Here is an 18,007-nt window from a genome sequence, read left to right as displayed (position 1 = left end):
TTAAGCTTCTGATGGAACAAAACAGATCTGGAGCTAAAAGGAGGTTTTGTAAGACTGGAATAAAGTAAGTGGATTACCAGAAGTTACCCAAAGATATGGCACTCTAGGACAAGGGGGTGGAAAGCATAGGCAGAAACTTAGCAAACCACACAAAAAGTTACAAGTAATGAACAACCACCTCTGCAAAGCCAGTGGAGAGAAAACGAGGTAATCGAAAAAGGACACAGACAGGAAACAAGGTGGAACAACACTTAGAGAGCAGCACAGCTGATAGTGACAAACGTAGCTGACAGAGAAAGGAAAATGAAGGACTAGATTTGAACTTTAGCTAGGAAGAGATCACAGTAAACACTGATTACAATTGTAGTAGAGCACAATCGAAGTCAAAGTGGAGGAGGACAAGCGCACCAGACAACGCACTCAAAAGAATTCTGAGATGAAAAAGGGAAAGGAAATGAAGAGGTAGTTGCAAAAGCAAGAGAGGCCACAGGCATTTTGTACGCTTCTTTTAAAGATGCGAAACACTTGTGTCTACAGGTCACTATGAGGAAAAAACCCTCAGAGCTGAGTGAGTGATTAAAGGAAAAAGGCAAGAGGGAAAGGCCAACAAGTTCAAGAGAGATAAGGGGATATTATTGTACAATGCCATAAAGGCAAGTGAAAGGGTTAAAGAAGAGGAGTGCAAAATTCCACTTGTGACAAGGAGATGATCCTAACAGTTGAAGAAAGTGATAAAGAGTAGGCCAAAGTGTACTCGCTCAGAAAACCACCACAATCCCATACGGAGAAGGAACAACATGTTGAACAACACGCAACAACCATGTAAAAACCCAGTTGACAGTGGGATACTATTTGTCAAGTCTGCTTAGATCTATTGGTACAGCCATGATGTTCTGTTGGCCACAAACCCTTTGGAAGTACAGAAACACAAAAAGGATCACTGAAGAACAACTCCTCAAGCAGTTCAAGAATTTGAGAAGGCGTCTGCCATTGGAAAAACAAGAATCACAAGTGGGAGGACACACCTTGAGAAGAGGAAAAAGGGAGGAAAAAGGGAAATATACTAGAGAGATCCAGAGAGATCCAAACTGAAAGTACTGGTGAACTGCAAGACGCATGAAAGGCCAGTTGCATTACAAACAGAATCCAAATGATGCTAGAGATCCCAAAAGAAACCTTATGATTATCAGAGATGAGAAATTTAGCACACAAACACTACTTGGTGAAAAGCAAATGGAATTAACTGACTTTATTTAATGAGAAGCTAGAAACAGGAATGCAGGCCAAATCAAGTTAGGGCAAAGAAGCATGTAATTACTGTCAAAGAACAGAGAGCAAAAAGGCAGAACAAGCCAGGAATCAAACTTGCGGAGGAGAGCTCAGGAGGTGGCAATGAGCTGCACGTAAGAATGTAGAGAGAAGATGAGAAACTAGATCCCAACACTGCTTAGGAAGAAAGAAAGAATCTGAAGGCAGTGGGGAAAAAGCAGTCTAGCATCTCATGCATGTTCTGGCCCAGGACAGAAAGTATAAAGAGTGTAAGCATAAATAAAGGCACATGGCACACTGACAATGGCAAGGAAAGTCAAATCAGATATGGTTCTGAAGTGCCAGCTTCAGTCTCAAATAATCAATTATGAGTGCCTCCATCCAAACCAGGTGACTCTGAATAAAGCTCTCTTTGTCCCGGCTTTGATTTTACATTTCTCCTCATTCATTGTGTACTCGCACTTTGGAGAATGCCAGTTATCAGTATAATAATGCTATAATTCGTACAGAACTCATCAACCGTCAAGCCGCCCAAGTTCCAGTCAATTTACAGACTTCTATGTCATTCCACTTTATTGACCTTAATTTGCAGGAACCACGTAATACATATTACAGTCAAAGAATAAATCATTTGGATTTGAAGGGACCTCTGCAGATGTGTGGTCTAAACCCCTGCCTGAAGCAGGGCTAATTTTGAAGCTACCTTCAATTTCACTGGTAGAGTGAGTTGCTTTAGGACCCTGGGGTTGCATAAATGCGACTGGACAAGAACAGATAATCCACAACTTGCGCTGTTCCCCACCCCCAACTCCCAACCCCAGAGCTGACCACTTTCACTGAGATTTCTTCTTTTTTTTTGCTTGATATTGAATTGGGATTTCCCTTGCTGCAACTTGTGACTGCTGTGATTTGTGCTTCCACTGCACAACTCCAGGAGCAGCCCTGGAGAGCATTAATACCTAATAGGACAGATAAAGAAAAAAAGGTCCCTGCAGTCACAAGAAAACTCCTGGACACCTGGATCTGTTAGCAGGAGACATGCATCCAGGCTTTTGAGGCTCAAAAACCCTGGCTGATCAGGTAGGTGTGGCAGAGATCTAAAGAAGGCCATCTGAAGGGCATCACTGGAGATTTACTTAGAGATGAACGATTAGCGTTTAAGCTGAGAGAACAACAAGGAAAACAACATTTCAAATGGTTTACTTAATGTAAACAAGCAAAAATAAAAACTAAAAGGCAGAGTAAATTTCAGTACTCACCATCTCTCTTGCAATCTCCACAGCTTCCTGCAGCCCATAGAGCCTGCCACAGACCAGGTAGATCCCATTGGCCCAGAGAATACAACCCTCATGGACCCAAAATTCATTGCTGTCAAGAGGTAGTTCAGGAATTTGTAACTCCAGCTCAGTGCCACCTTCCGAAGTGGGCATAGAGGGCTTTGAGTCCAAAGGAGTCTTTTCACCACCACTGCCACCTTCAGTGGTTGCTTTTTTACAAGAAGCTCCCCTTGAAAGTGACCGAGAGGCTCCACTACAGTCCTCAGAGCGGTGCCGCCTCTTAAAGCGGGGATGAGCAGCTAGGCTTCTTTGTTCCTTCTGTTGTTGCTGTTCCTCCTCCTCCTCTGTATCTGTCTTGGAACCATTAGAAGCACTTTTGTGCCGTACCTTGACCTTGCTCTGCATTTCTGTGGCCCTCTTTGGAGGTGGGTTCTTGGGCAAGGTGGCTGCGTAATCCTGGGGGTAGAAAGGACCAAAGAGGTCACCCATGTTACGATAGCTGGCCCATTTGCCACACAGGCAGCAAACCAGATGCCCCAAGACAGAAGACTCTGTTACTACAGGGCCCTGCAGCATGAAAGTTGAGGTGGGCAGCACTTTGCTCTCCACATTGCTAGGAGGGGGTGTTGAAGACCTTTGTCCTTTCCGACCCCTCACCAATTTGTTCTGCTCCTCTTCCTCCGCATTAATGATTGTGCACACAGCTCCTAATTCACACTTGTTTACCACGTGAATGTAAGGGAAAAAGGATTTATTCTTGGAGTCAGTTTTATCCACAGCCTGGGTAGCATATTTGAGCTTGATTTCTGGCTCTTGAGGCTCCACAATTGGAGCGGCCCGTCTAGGCTTCCGCTTCCGTGGCTGTGCTGCAGGTTTTCGCCTCTCTCTCCTTTGCCTCTTAGGTTTCGGCTCACCACCAGCAACCCCTTCTGAAGACTGAGAAGGTACAGGTGGAGGCGGTGGGGGTGGTGGCAGTTGTTGCTGCTGCTGCTGCTGTTGTTGTTGCTTCTTTTGCTTGTTCACACTCCCAATTGGTCTCCCCTTTTTCTTTCCAGAAGGAAAATATCCCTTTGGAGGGAAGCCATCTGGCTTGGGTGAAATGTTTGTCACATCTCCATCTTTTTCCTCAGACTTTGGGTTTGGTTCAGAAGTAAACGCATTGGAAGGGGAAATTGTTTTTGAGTCTGGAAAGGTCAAAGTTCCAGCTCCGCTTATGGATCCATCAGACCTCCCCTGACCACCTGACTTCTGAGGAGGTGGTGCTGCACTGGATCCTGTCCCTTCTTTACTAACACTGGCAGTTTCAGAGCTGTCTTTCTTGGTTTTATCATCCTCGTTGCCTTGCCACTCTTCTGAGGATCGCGCAAGAGTTATTTCACTAGCTGCGTCCTGGCTTGCTGACCCTGCTTGATCTGACAACATCTCTCCTTTTCTCTTCTCAGCCTCTGGCCCATGTGCAGACACACTTCCTCCCTCAGGTCCACTCTTAAGGGACAGGATGTCATCAAGAGTGACGGTATCTGCACCAGTTTCAGCACTGTTGGTGGAAACGCTTCTCCGAATATTAGGAGATGTAATTTTTTGAACAATTGCTTCCAGTTTTAATCCTCGCCCCTTTCTTGGGGGCAATATTTTGGTCTTAGCCGGGCTCGTGAGGGAGACGGCAGGACAATTCCTACCATCAGGACTTGGCAGATCCTTGAAGGAATCTCCCTTTGCAACTGGTTTGCCAACATCTTGGCTTAGAGATGAATGGGCATAGGAGTTGTATGTCTTATCAGCTCCTTCTTTTGTTGACGTCATCATTCGCCCTTTATCTTCGCTGCCACTGTTCTTCATATCCTGTGGCTGTCTTTTGGTAGGGATAGGAGAGATGAAAGAACGGACTCTCCTCCTCATAATTAAGGGATTCTGAGGAGACTGGTCTTCGTGGCCAGGGAGCCTGAGCATGGCATTGCTAGGCTTGGGCAAATCCGTAGATTCCTCTCGTCTGTGCCCATCGCTTTCTTGGGGGCAAAATCTTTTTTGGTTGGCTGCTCCAAGAGGGCCACTGCTTTTGGCAGGTGAAGTCTGCCGAGAGAGGTCCCAACCAGATTCATGTGGCTGCAGCTTCTGGCTACCGTGTTTCAGGTCGGTGCACTTGCCCTGTGCACTGTCGCTTCCCATAATGCAGCGCCCAGGATCCTGGCTTCCAGTATCGTGGTAAGAGCTACCCTGAAGGTACATCATTCCATCCTTGTCATTTTTCAAAGGACTCCTTACTCTGTCCAAAAACTGCTGTTGTCTTGGGCTCTTCCTGGCTCCTTCCTGCCTGTGCTGAGCTGCAGCAATCACACCCTGAGCAGCGCTGCTTGCCCAATCTTTGTATTCTTCTTGCTGTTGCTGGTATAGCTGTCTCTTGTAATGATACTGGGAATTTAAACTCTGGTTGGGGTCACCAAAAGGATGAGGCCTAGCATTTGCATGATATGCTGCAGCCAAAGATGAGCCTTCTGAGTTCTGAGGGTAGCCAGAATGCAAGGAACCCCTGTTAACTCTTTCAGATAGCGTCATGTGTGGGTTCATGTGATGCAGGTCTGCTCCTGGGCCTCTGCTTCTGCCCGGTGACATTTTCAGCTTATCAGCAAGATCCTGAAATTGAGAAGGTGATTTACCCCTGCTGCTTCCAGTTCTGCCAGGTGCTCGTCTCAGCTGTGTTGATCTGCTCTCCTGCTGGGGAATGTAGTCTGGAGCAGAATCGGAGACTGCAGCTCCAGGGCTAGCATTGCCTCGGAAAGACTCATGCTTGATGCCAGCAGAATGACAATGGTCTCCTGTCTTTTTATTATTAAGACTAACTGAGCTCTTTGACTGTTCAAACTCTTCTTCTTTTATTTGCCCACTGTGAGCTTTCATCTTTGTTTCCATGGATACTAAACCACCAGGGAGTATTACTGACTGGCTTAAGCCAGGGGCAAGACGTTCACTCCTTCCACTTCTGCCCTCAGGACCCATGTGCCCCATTGGGTGAGGACCAGGATCTCTGACAAGTTGCCTTAATGGAGATATGTCACAGATCACTGATCTCCTCTCCGAGAGTGCTCCCCCTTCATGAGAAGACTGAGACTCCATCTCAAACTTTCTAGCAATAGGGTAATCGGCTAAATTTATCTGCTTCATGTCAGGGGCTGCGCTGCTGGACTTCCTGTCCCAGGGGCCCCAATGAGGGCCTTCCAGGAGAGACCCCATACTTTTATTTAAGAGGCCTCTATTCGTCAATTCATTGGCTTGACTAATTAAGATATTGGGCCTCATGGCTCCCTCCAAACTCCCAGCCATCCCAGAATGTTCCTGCGCATTCCTAGAATACCTCCTGTCTGGATGATGGTGGTAACCCTGTAAGACCTCCTGTAGGAGGCTAGGAAACTTCTCATTCCTACCTTTGCGCTCACTGTGTCCTGGAAAATCCCCTTTTTCTTGACCAGAAGGATACTGTGGAAAACCACCAACATTTCTCTGTATGCCAGCTGCTATGTTATCTTTGTAACTGTATCTTAAACTGCCAGGAGATTTGGAAGGTTCTGTTCTCACAGGAAAATTTGACCCAACAACTGCATTGCTGGGCTGGCTGTTTCCCTCTCCATTATGGTTAGTGTTATCACCACTTTTGCTCCCCTTAGCACCTCCTTGAGCTTCTGGCTGTGGCCCTGCATGCCCAGCTTCCTTCGCTCCACTAGCACTAGCTGGTGTCTGAGTGGCTGTGGAAACATCATCTTGTGCAGGTTTCTCTTGTCCACCTGACTTTTCTACTCTACCTGCCATAGCCTCCCGGGAGACGATCACTCCAACTGCCTTTTCATTCACTTTGGGGGCATTTTCCACTGCCACCACTGCTTCCTTCCCATCAGGGGAGGCCACATCTTCCCTAGCTGCAGGGCTGGTGCTGAGTTTTGAGGGCTCACTTTGGGAGCCTTGTGCTGGTGAGGAGTTAGATCTTTCTAAGTTACCTCCCTTGTAGGTAGTGTCTGAGCTTGTACTCTGGCCACTCAGCTGTCTCACCCTTTCTCCATGATCCTCTGAACTACTGGAACAGCCACCATCAAGGGACTCTGCCAGGGGGGACTTGAGCTGCTCCTCTGCCTGGGAAGAGCCTTCTGAGTTTGTGCAGCTGTCAGCCTTCTTTGAAGAGGATGACCTTTTGGAACTTTTTTTCTGAGGTGCCAAGGCATCTGAAAGCAACATGTGCTGGACTGTGTTGGGCAGATTGGCCACTTGAGAACTTAGGGCACTCAGGCTACTCAGCCCTGGATCTGTGAGCCTTTTTTCCTGCAGTCCTTCCAGCCCAAACCCCTTGAATCCCCCTGCATGAGCATTGGGACTTGGCATCATAGATGGTGTAGGACTAAGCTGAGGCATCATCTGCAGGATTCGGTTTCTAGAACCCATGGACATGTTGCCTTGCCCACACTGGAGATTTTCTCCACCTGGCATGAGAGGAGAAGGGGTGGAGCTGCAGCTTGGAGACTGAACCACAGATGCAGCAGGAGATGGATTAGAGATTGGACTGAAGTTTTGGTGAAACTGCATCGGTGACCTTACAGGAACTTCAGTCTGGCTGTACTGTCCCACTTGACTTTGAAGAGAGAGCTTGGAGGCAGCATTTGAATACTGCATTACATGCTGGGGTGGGTGCTGCTGCTGCTGCTGCCCCTGCTGCCCACTTTGGGGCAGCTTAGACTGCTCAAAGCTTTTCATTGGTTGAGTCTGAAAGCTGTAGTTTGACTGGGACCCATATGCCTGCGCACTGGAACCCACGGCATGGCCTTCATACTGTGACCCAGAATTCACGCTGTAGCTTCCATCATAATTCTGTCCTGACTGGCCAAAACGCTGCGGGGAGGGGAAAGAGGAGGACGAGGACGACGAAGGTGGCTGATAGTGTTGGCTGTACTGACCCACTCGTAACTGGTACCCAGAAGCAGAGGAAGGCAGGGTGGATGGACGCTGCATTGGCTGCAAGTGCGAGGTGCTAGAAGCAGACTGGCTGGAAGCCTGGGGTAAAGGCTGATGAGACTGATAGATCTGCTGTCTCAGCTGTTGTACCTGCTGCTGCTGCTGGCTAGAAGCCTGCTGCTGATACTGAGCACTCCCTGGAGAGAAAGGACCAGTATAATCCTGCTGATAGTGGGATACGCCCCCAAGGGTCGAATGCTGTGTTTGAAATTGGCCCACGTGTCCCTCACTCCCATACTGACTCCCAAAGCTACTCCCTTGAGGGGGCCCATAGCTCTGTACCGGTCCAGAAGGCCTGCGCTGAGGCGGCTGCTGCCCTCCTGACGCCACTGGATCTTTGTTGGTAGCCATATAGTAAAACTCTCCTGCTTCTTTTCTGAAACCTTGGTAGCTCTGATGGCCAGAGCTCTCACCAGGCATCACTGTAGAGGCTCCAGCTGCTCCGCGACGTCCACTGCCAGTACCTCCTCCGAAGCTCTGGAACATCTGGGCCTGCTGGCGCGGGCTGAACTCCTCCAGTCGGGACGAGCCGTGCACTTCCTGCGGGTAGCTCTGCTGGTTTCCGTGGTAACTACTTTGCTCCCGAAAGGACTGCATGCTGTTTAGCAGCAGAGCAACAGCTCGAAAGCCCTCCTAAAGTGGGGACAAAAAGAAAGAAAGAGGTATAGCATCTGCATGTCCCATTCACATCAACAGCATTGCTCAATTCCACTGTTTTAACAACAATCAAAATCGAGTGCGTCTCCTACACTAATTCCTATCTCTCCGCTTGCACCTTCCAGTCATTCTAGGTAGCAAAAGGAATCATTGCTTTCCAAGAAAAAACAAGTCTGTAGCCTACTACCAGCTGGAACATATTTTGAGCTTTAGTATTTTCTGCAGTCAGTCACTAACTGGGTCTATTTATATGGAAAACAAGCTTCCAGTAGCATTTTGTTAAGCAGGAGAGCGATCCTATTCCTTCAGCTATTTTGCTACCACAGGATTTTAAAAGAGAATTAACTCTATAAACCACGTAACAGACTCAAGCCACCTTCGGATCTACACTGTAGGAACAATGTCCAAAGCCCACCTTTCACTGCAAGATCTCAATTAGAGTACAGTCAACATACAACCCAACAAAGTCCCAACACGATGTTCCAGTGAAAAGGCAAACATGAATCTGAAAAATCAGGCACCCGCACACCGAAAGACATCTGCTTCATACCGCATTTCTAGCTACTCCAGTAACAATGGCAATTGTTCTGCAGTATGAAGAGTCAGAACCAGCCCATTCTTTTGAACAAGGGGGCCTATGCTTCATCCTCAGGACTTTTACATTACCTTGACTGAAACTTAACTGAAGGCACTTGTCAAAAAAAACAGAACATTTATTTTTTTTTTTAATACCATGTGTGTTACCCATGTCCACATAACCAACCCCAAAGCAAATGGACTTCAGGAAGGGTCTCCTACATGCTTCCATTTGCTAACCAGTATGTATAATCACTATTCACCCTCAATGACTGGGCAGCAGCTGCAACGTTGTACAGGTATCCCGGGAAGGACCTCAAAAGCTTGAGGCACCACTACAACCATGAAGGAAGTCAAGTAGTGTAACTATGTGTATACACTGCTGGTTGGTTTGTTTAATTTTGCAAGGAAAAAAAGCACAATTAAAAACCACAGAAAGATGAAAAAACCCATGTTGTATCTGGAAGACTGCACAGCTTTCCCTTCCAGTAAACGAACCAGTTAAAACCACGTGGAGAGTTTGCTTTCTTCAAACGTTAAGCCAACGTTCATGCTTTTCCAAGAAACAGAACTCTTAACTCCTCAAATGTGAGACTTCCTGCAACATTCACCTTCATTATGCCTTCTCATATTGTCAGGTTATGTACTTGTCAAATCCAACTGAACCCACTCAGAATTCACTCAGAAGTCTATAAGTTTTGGTCAAGTACAAGATCACCAAAGAGTCCCAAGAATAGAGACGTACAAACAACAAGATGTAGACTATGCACGACATCACACTCTCTTCCCACCTGCCTCTTCACCTTCTAAGCCCTTCAGAAAGACAGCCTGGTTTTATTTGGGTTACTACTCTTCTCTACAATCCCCTTCTGATAACTCAGGAAGACAGAAGACCCACTAACTCGAAAAAGTGAGAATGTTGGGTTTGTTTTTTGTTTGTTTTTTGTTTTGGCCTTGCAGTTTATCTTGACAAATAAAATGGTTTGGTCAGATTAGCTTAGCCCACACCCTAAGTAAATGCTCTGCTCTCAGTTCTCCTTCAGCACAACACATCTTCTGGATATCTCACAAGCAGCCTGAGTAACACATCCAGCAGGATAAATGCCAAGGGAGGCTAGGAATTTAAGAAAATAGGCAGAGCCTGACTCCATTACATCATCAATAACTTAATACCTATAGCACACTTCCTGCCATTAATTTACTATAAATACAGGACTGTTAGAATTCCTATTGTAATAACATTTCTTTAAGGTAACAGCACTATTAAGTGCACAGATCTAAGTGCTGACTTCTCAGCAAAACCACCAAGGAGAATTCCAGAGGTAAGCTCCGTTAACAGAACACATTCAGACAGATGAGGAAGCCTTCAAAGCCCAGGTGGATCCACAGGAAAAGAGACACGTATTTATTTGATTAAAATTTTACCAGAAGCTCTTAAAGCAAACAGTTTAGAATCACAGAATCATGACGGCTGGAAAAGACCATTCCGATTATCCAGTCCAACCCATCCCCACTGACTATGTCCTCAGTGCCACATCCACACGGTTCTGGAACACCTCTAGGGATGGTGACTGCACCACCTCCCTGGGCAGCCTGTGCCACTGCAGCACGGCTCTTACTAAGAGGTTCTTCCTAAAATCCAGCCTGAACCTCCCTTGGCACAATTTAAGGCCATTACCTCTCATCCTATTGCTGTTACCTGGGAGTAGCGGCAAACCCCCGCCTCGCCACAATCTCCTTTCAGGTTGCTGTAGAGAGCAATAAGATCCCCCCAGCACTCCTCCAGACTGAACAACCCCATTTCCCTCAGCTGCTCCCCAACAGACTTGTGCTCCAGACCCTTTGCAGCTCCACCTCCCTTCTCTGGACACTCTCCAGGGCCTCCACGTCCTTCCTTCTTGAGAGAACCAAAACTGACGGCAGTGTTTGAGGTGTGGTCTCCACCAGTACGTTATCTCTGAAATGCAGGAACTCAACTGCACACCAGTTGTTGGGCAGAGACTTACAAGAGACATAAAGCAGTCCAGAATTGTGGCAGACCGCTGCAATTCTCTCCTAAGCACAAGGGGCAAAGTCTCACCTACAAAAAAGTGCTCCACTGACAGCCATGAATTGCAGTCATTTCCAGCATTTACCAACACATAACAAAAACAACCAAGGCCACCTCCTGTCATTCGCAGGGAGGAGAAGACCTTGGCACAAATCTCACTACACCAGAGCCCCATCTATGGTGACTGGAAGGACACCCAGCTCTCCCACTGCAGCTTTGTGATTCCTCTCAAGCATTCATGGCCTGTAGCTTTATATCCATCTGAGCATATCCATCCAGAGACTGCAGATGACATTCACTAGACTGAATTGTTTCACTCTGCTCCAATGCTTTTCTTCCTTCCCAAATGCCCCAGTAACCAACATCCGTCAACAGCCTGGGCAGGAACAAGGAAGCATACTACAAGCTCTCAGGGGTGACAAAGAAACAGCCTCGGTTTTCAGATCACTGCCTATAACTCAGAGAGAAGCAGCAGGTCTTCTAATTCATCTCATGATTATTTGCGCAACATCTGAACTTACCAGGTAGTTTTTCAACCTACCTTCTCCACATGAAATTATTTCTAAGTACATCTTAAGTACATCTACAACGCAGACTTTGTTTCTTGTTTAATTACGTGAAACCCCTCTGTAGAACAACTTTGTTAACGCAGGAGCTCCCCAAAATACGGAGCTGCTGTATTCAGTCCTGCTGTCAGCAGGATTACCAAATGGTAGCCAGCAGCACGTAAATCTCTTTAAACGGTTCCTGCATGTAAATGCAACAGTCCAACCACCGCTGATTAACAGGGTTCATCAGTCCTCCCACACAAAGATTACTGTGTGAAATGATTTTCTGCAACATACTGTGCAAGGTTTTTAAAATCCATATAAATCTCTGAACTTTTTTGTCCCAATTATCAAAGACAAATATAGATTTTCTCATGTAGTGCCAATGCCAGTGTAGTTGTGCAGCACCACAGCCAGCCAGCTCAACACAAGTGAGCTGGATGGCATAATACTGTGCAGATATGCTTAATGCTTACAGTAAGCCAATGAAAGAGCAAACCAAATCAGCATCACTTCATTCTGTAGGAGGTGAAGTCTTTCTGCTTTGTTAAATTTCCTTCAGATTTGAGTTGACTACTGTGACCCATCTGCGCAGAGAAGTCTCAAGGCAGCAGTCAAATGCAATGCGTTTTTGGTGATCTGCCCAAGACCTCTCACTTCCTAGAACATTGATCAGCAAAGAAAATGCCATCGCAGACAGCTGACAAACATTAAGAAAGCATATTCCGTTGTCCAAGTATGTACACAAACATCTGCTGCTTTTTTAATTATTGTTTCTTTTTACATTGGCCATCCAGGCTTCTGATTAAAACAGACTTAATTATTAAATGTTGCGCAAGAGAGATACAGATACATCTCCATAACCATTTCTAGTCCCCGCCTGCACAAAAGCCAACTTTTTTCTCCTTCCTCTCTCCATCACAAAATTGCAGAGCACACACAACTCCAAATCTCCATCATTCCAAAAATCAGCATAACTCCATTGAAAAATGTGTCCCTAAAAATTCCTAAGATCAGAATTAAGTCTAAAATAAAAGTATAAATAAATACATTTCCATTAACTGAGTATCACTTCCACAGTCAAGGCAAAGTTACCATGCCTCACTTCTGCAGGTGGTCAGCTGCAACTTGCACACCTGAGCAGCGGCAGGGAACAAACTGCTCTTGTTCCAGTTTGGGGGAGAATATTACCTCATGTGCCGCTTTTAAGAAGTTCTAGTTTTTTGCCTTAGGTGTAATATGCAAGTAAACCAGACAGCCAGCACTGCAAGAGTCCAAGCAGTAACATTCACAGCTCACCAGTACTGGTCAGCCTGAAACACACAGCAGATTTCCTTTGTACCTTTCCATACAGCCATTTCAGATCCTGTTCCAGCCAGAAGTTACTTCCGTGTACTAGGAATAAACCGAATGATCTAAGACACGAGAAACTCATATATTGTCTCATTCAACTCCATTCTTCCAGAGAAAGCAGCAGTCACACCTGCCTCTCACCAAGACATCTCTTCATCTGCTCCAAGTCATCTCAGCAATTCTGTAAAAATGGAAGTTTAAACCAGAACATTTTATTAATGAAAACAATTTTACATGCCTTAAACACACACACAGGTAACTATTAAATATGCTTAAGTTTCTACTACTGATGTATACATATTAATAATATCTTGCAAAGAGGTGCTAATGCTGGCATAGACCTAAGAACTGAATGTTGTCCTTCTCGCCCAATGAAAACCTCAATGTGCTCCTCAACCGAGATAAGATTTGGACAAATCAATTCCAACTGATCTCCAGCAGCTCACAGAGACACTGCGCCTTCGTTACAAACATGTCTGTACAGCTCTTTTTTCTTTAAACACAAAGTCAGTAGATACGCATTAAATCCAAACAACGTAGAAAATGTTTCTCACAGGTTGAGTGAAGAACAGCTGGACATGACAGAAGGAGCACAGTGAGCTCTGTCAGTCTTAGGAGGGGGATGCTCTGGGAATCACTGTGCTAGGTAAGATCTAGATTCATTTATTTCATGTTTTTCACAAGTGGTCACACTAAGAAATGTGCTAAGTCTGAGTCATTGCACCTTCTACTCTCACAGGGAAGGACAGACACACGAGAACCTGAAGTATTCACCTGCTATAATTAAAGACACCATATGAACGAAGTCAGTCAGGTTTCTGCATGTGGCTATTATTTGACTGTGGACTTTCTTTTTTTCTAGATTTAAAACAAATTGTTTTAGTAGCACCAAGTTAAAACACCTACACAGATTTTTTTTTTTGCATCTTCAAGTTTTCTTTACTCTTATTCCATGACCAGAAGCAAAATGCCATCTCCATTTATCTGTGCACCTTGATGGAAGCGTACCGTTACATTTATATTCCTAAACACGATGAAAGCAACAGCTTGACAAGAACAAAACTTTGTTGTAAGGTGGCAGTTAAGTCGGGGTGCTGTGAAAACATGTACCTTGAGGAATGTAACTAATAATCGAGGTTTAACAGAATTTCATCTGGTTTTAGGTGTTTGAATTTGCTATTACGTTAATGTAGAAATAGATGCTCTGAGCAGGTTTGCTGGCAATACTGAACTGGGAGGAGCTGCTGACTACGCTGAGGGTGGAGAGGCTTTGTAGAGAGATCCTGACAAATTAGAGAGCTGAGCAATCACCAAACAGATGAAATTTAACAAGAGCAAGGGCCAGATTCTGCACCTGGTTATGCATACAGACTGGGGCCTCCAAGCTGAAACAGATCTGGGCATCTTGGTTAACAGCAAGATGAACATGTGTTAGCAGTGAGCTCAGGCAGCCAGGAAGACCAGCTGTACCCCAATGTGCATCAAGCACTGCTGGTCAGGTAAGGGAATGGACTGTCCCATTCTACACTGTGCTGCAGAGGCCTCTCCTCAAGTACTGCGTGCAGTTTTGGGCACCACGGTGCAAAAAGGGCATAAAATTGTTAGGAAGTGCCCAAAGGAGGACCACAAAGATGGGGAAGGGTCATGAGGGAAAGAAGAGCGTTTGAGGGCCTGTGGTTTGCTCACCCAGAGCAGAGGAGCTGATGGAGGCCTGATGGTGGCTGCAGCTCCTCACAGGGAATAGAGGGGCAGCGCTGAGCTCTGCTCTGTGTGACAGCGACAGGGCCTGAGGGAACGGCATGGAGCTGTGACAGGGGAGGGATGGGTGGGGGTCAGGGACAGGGTCTGCACCACAGGGCGGTGGGCATGGAACAGAATGCACAGGGCTGTGGGCACAGCCCCAAGCTGTTAGAGTTCAAGGAGCATCTGGACAGTACCCTGAGACATAGGGCTTGATTTTTGGGTAGTGCTGTGCAGAGACACAAGTTGGACTCAATGGTCCTTATCCAACTCAGGATACGCTATGATGATTGGTTTTCTGTCCCAACAGACAGTACAGATGCACTCTAAACAGCTTCTTAAAGTCCACCAAGCGACTGCAGAAAGTTATCCAGCTAAGCTTTTAACAGCCACAAGTAACAGTAAGAACCTATCCAAAGACCAACTGTTTTATGCCGAACATCACAACTACAGCTTGTCATGTACGGTCAGCCCTCTCTACACCAGATGAGGGGGGCCAGGCTCCCACTTGGCTGTCAGTCAGGACACAAACCGCACCACAGAACTGTTACGGGTGAGAAACACTTCTGCCAGGAGAAAAAGCCCTCCCTGAACTAACAGATCCATCCACTGTATTGTCACACACACATCCATACCAGCAAAACGGACGCAGCAGGAACTGCTTAAGCGCCACGGCTACTGAAGAGCACTTGAAATCAGAAGTTCGTATTTAAAAGGCTCTTCATTTTTATACAACAGTCAAACAACCTCACCCACCGTTCAGAACGAAAACAATACTGACGACTCCGTTCATTTCTTTTTTGCCGAGCCTTGTGCCAGCTGGTCACACCATCCGAACCCAAAGCATGAGCTCTCCCGAACGTTTGGGCAATTCATTAGTTGCCTCATATTGAAAATACACCTCAATCCACAACTCCAATGTCTCTGCAGCCGAACATCATACCAGCTCCTGCACTACAGCAAAATCAGAGCAACCATTTCAGGGACAGCGCTCGATTTGCTCTTCACTCCCTCAAAAACAGGAGAGGGGACATTTAGGAAAGGCACGACAACTTCCCCCTCACCTCCACCTTTCAGTTAAAAAACATTAAGACACTTGAGAAAAGGAGAACTCAATTATTAATTGCAAGAAGGAAACAGGAAAGACTGAATAGGACTGCCTGGCAGAACCTTTATTCGTCCAAGCTCCCACTTTCAATGCAGAAGCGAAACCACTATCAGAAATACTCAAAACAACACAGCAGGTTAAAAAGTAAAATAAAATAAAAACCAACAAAAAAACACCACCCACTAGCACATTAACTTCTATAAATTGTTCATACCAAATAGTAGCCTCAGCCTTTAAGGTCCTAAATGCATTATCTCTCCAAATTACGGCAAGTTGCTAAGATGGATGCTTAGGTCATACATTAAATATTAACACAGCAAGATATGGTGTTTTCCCCCCCACCCCTCCTATTCTAAGCAGTCTACACAAACCTTTTTATTCTGATTTACAATGCCTGCTGCAATGAGCCTGTAACTAAGACTCCTGGGAACTCCAAGGCAAATGAAGTAAATTAACACAAAATCTCTATCAGTTATGTGCAGGTTTATCACAATACAGGTTACACACAGTATACAAGAATTAAATCCACAAATGAGGATAAATCCATTGTTGAGGATCAGACAATCAAGTTATATTACATGCAAAAACATCAACATCAGATAGAGATAACCTCAGACTACTAAAATCAGTCACCATCCAACTGCATTAAGGTTGTACTCCAATTATTTCTTCCATGCTTTTTACCTATAATCTTTACTCCTTTAGGACAACACAAGAGATTTAGCTGTACACTGAAGCCTCCAAGTTTCACTAGCCTATTAGTCTTCCTCCCACATTGGTACTTTACCCTTCCCCTGAAACGACAAAGATTTAGGAGTGATTTGGCTGTGCAAGGTTTGCAAATGCTCCCGCTGTGGAAGGCCTGAGACAAACCCACAGGTAAATTCATGTGATTCTTCCTGACAGAACATTAGGGGAAAAATAAGGCTTTTCATCCAACATAATAAAGAAGTGGCAGAAGTTCCCTCAGAAAAATCAAGCGTTTTTAAGACATGCACGCTGAAAAGCAAGCAAGCAGTTTTCCCCTGTCTCCTTCAACCTATATCGTTTTAAACAACACTTGGCTCAATCCTCCAACCCCTCAGGTTCCACATTATCTCCCTCATGCTGAAAGCCAAAAGTTGAAGCAGATTCATTAGTACAATGTTATCTCCTAAAAAGCAACTACCAGACAGAAATTAAGACTGCATCCCTATTAGAGGGAGACGGGTAAAATGGTCCATATTAGCACAGAATAACTTTGAATATTCATGAGATTCAGCAAAAAGACAACTTCAGTGTCCGCACTACTTGCAGTAGTTCCAGCTGTCTCCTGCCTTTCCAGTCCCATAACTCTCACTCCCATCCCTTCACCACAGGTTTTCTTTGCAAACAGGACCAGTTTTGTGAATCATTTCACCATGCTCCCTCCCCTGCAGTTCTGCTGGCATACATACCTAGCAGGCAGATGACCAAGAGGAGGCAGAACTCCACAGTGTGTTGGAGGAAACAGGAATTAAAGAAATCATGATAATAAAATACAAACCTAAGGAATTCTATTGCTAATCCTTAGCCTAAAGCACTTAACTTGGTTTGCTCTCACCAGCTTCCCACAGAGCCAACAAAAGTCTTCCAGAAGGCCTCTTTCCATGTCTATTTTACAAGTATAAGGTGATTAAACTAATACCCTTCAGTCAAATGTTTAAAATTATATGGTATGAACTGAGGCCGTAGTAATCAAGGAACAAGATACTGCATCCTGCTACTTTAAACTGCAGACGATTAACCCCACATTCCTAAGCTCCACTGCCCTAGCCAAAGGCAAAGTGAATGACAACAGCACTCAGACAACTCCACACACAGAAAAATTAATTCTAATGAGCGTAAGCAGTTCACAGAAGCAAAGAAGCTACAAACGCAGATCATCCCACAGCACAAGTCAAAAGCCTTCTCCTCCCCCAGCAGATTTCAGTACTGTCACAGCGGAAGCACGGGGCAGCTTCTGAAATTGTTGACAGAAACAATGTTGAAAAGCTGATGGAGAAAGTTTCCGCTGCAACTATGCTGCCTCATACATCCTGCATCAGCATCCATCCCAAAGACACTGAACCAACTATAGAGAAGCTAATAGCTGAAGGCGAAGAAGCGAGATGAGTTCAGCACTGGAGAAGAACGAACATTTAAACGCAATGAGAAGAGAATAACAAAGTTGGTGCACTTTGAACATTGTATTTTGTAAACGCTACATTAAGATCGCAACGTAGGGGAGGGAGGTAGAGCTGACCCACCACTGAGAATCAGCCCCATCGTGCTGTGAAACTTGAGTTCCTGCAGTCAGTCACCCTGTATGTCAGGAAGAACTATGGGGAGAACACTTAACAGCAACAAAGCCCGCAGAAAACTCTTCCTCCATCCTGCCTCCCCTCAAGAGGAGGCTTAGCATGGAAGGACAATTAAC

General features: G+C 45.5%; 1 protein-coding gene across 13 annotated transcripts in view; it reads right to left on the bottom strand.

The window, feature by feature from the left end:
* TCF20 (transcription factor 20) overlaps positions 1 to 18,007 on the bottom strand; it is a 114,073-nt gene that overhangs the window by 35,217 nt on the left and 60,849 nt on the right. For all 13 annotated transcript variants that reach the window (XR_011902802.1, XR_011902805.1, XM_072328452.1 and 10 more), the window contains one exon: positions 2,529 to 8,171. Coding sequence is in view for 11 of the 13 variants with exons in the window: in XM_072328452.1 (XP_072184553.1) it covers positions 2,529 to 8,135 (5,607 nt within the window). In the remaining 2 variants the exon portion in view is untranslated. The remainder of the gene's footprint in view (positions 1 to 2,528; positions 8,172 to 18,007) is intronic.

This window comes from Excalfactoria chinensis, chromosome 1 (assembly GCF_039878825.1).
Source record: "Excalfactoria chinensis isolate bCotChi1 chromosome 1, bCotChi1.hap2, whole genome shotgun sequence".
Classification (NCBI taxonomy): domain Eukaryota; kingdom Metazoa; phylum Chordata; class Aves; order Galliformes; family Phasianidae; genus Excalfactoria; species Excalfactoria chinensis.
The sequence above is the reverse complement of the archived record's forward strand: the minus strand, read 5'-3'. Positions and strand labels throughout refer to the sequence as shown.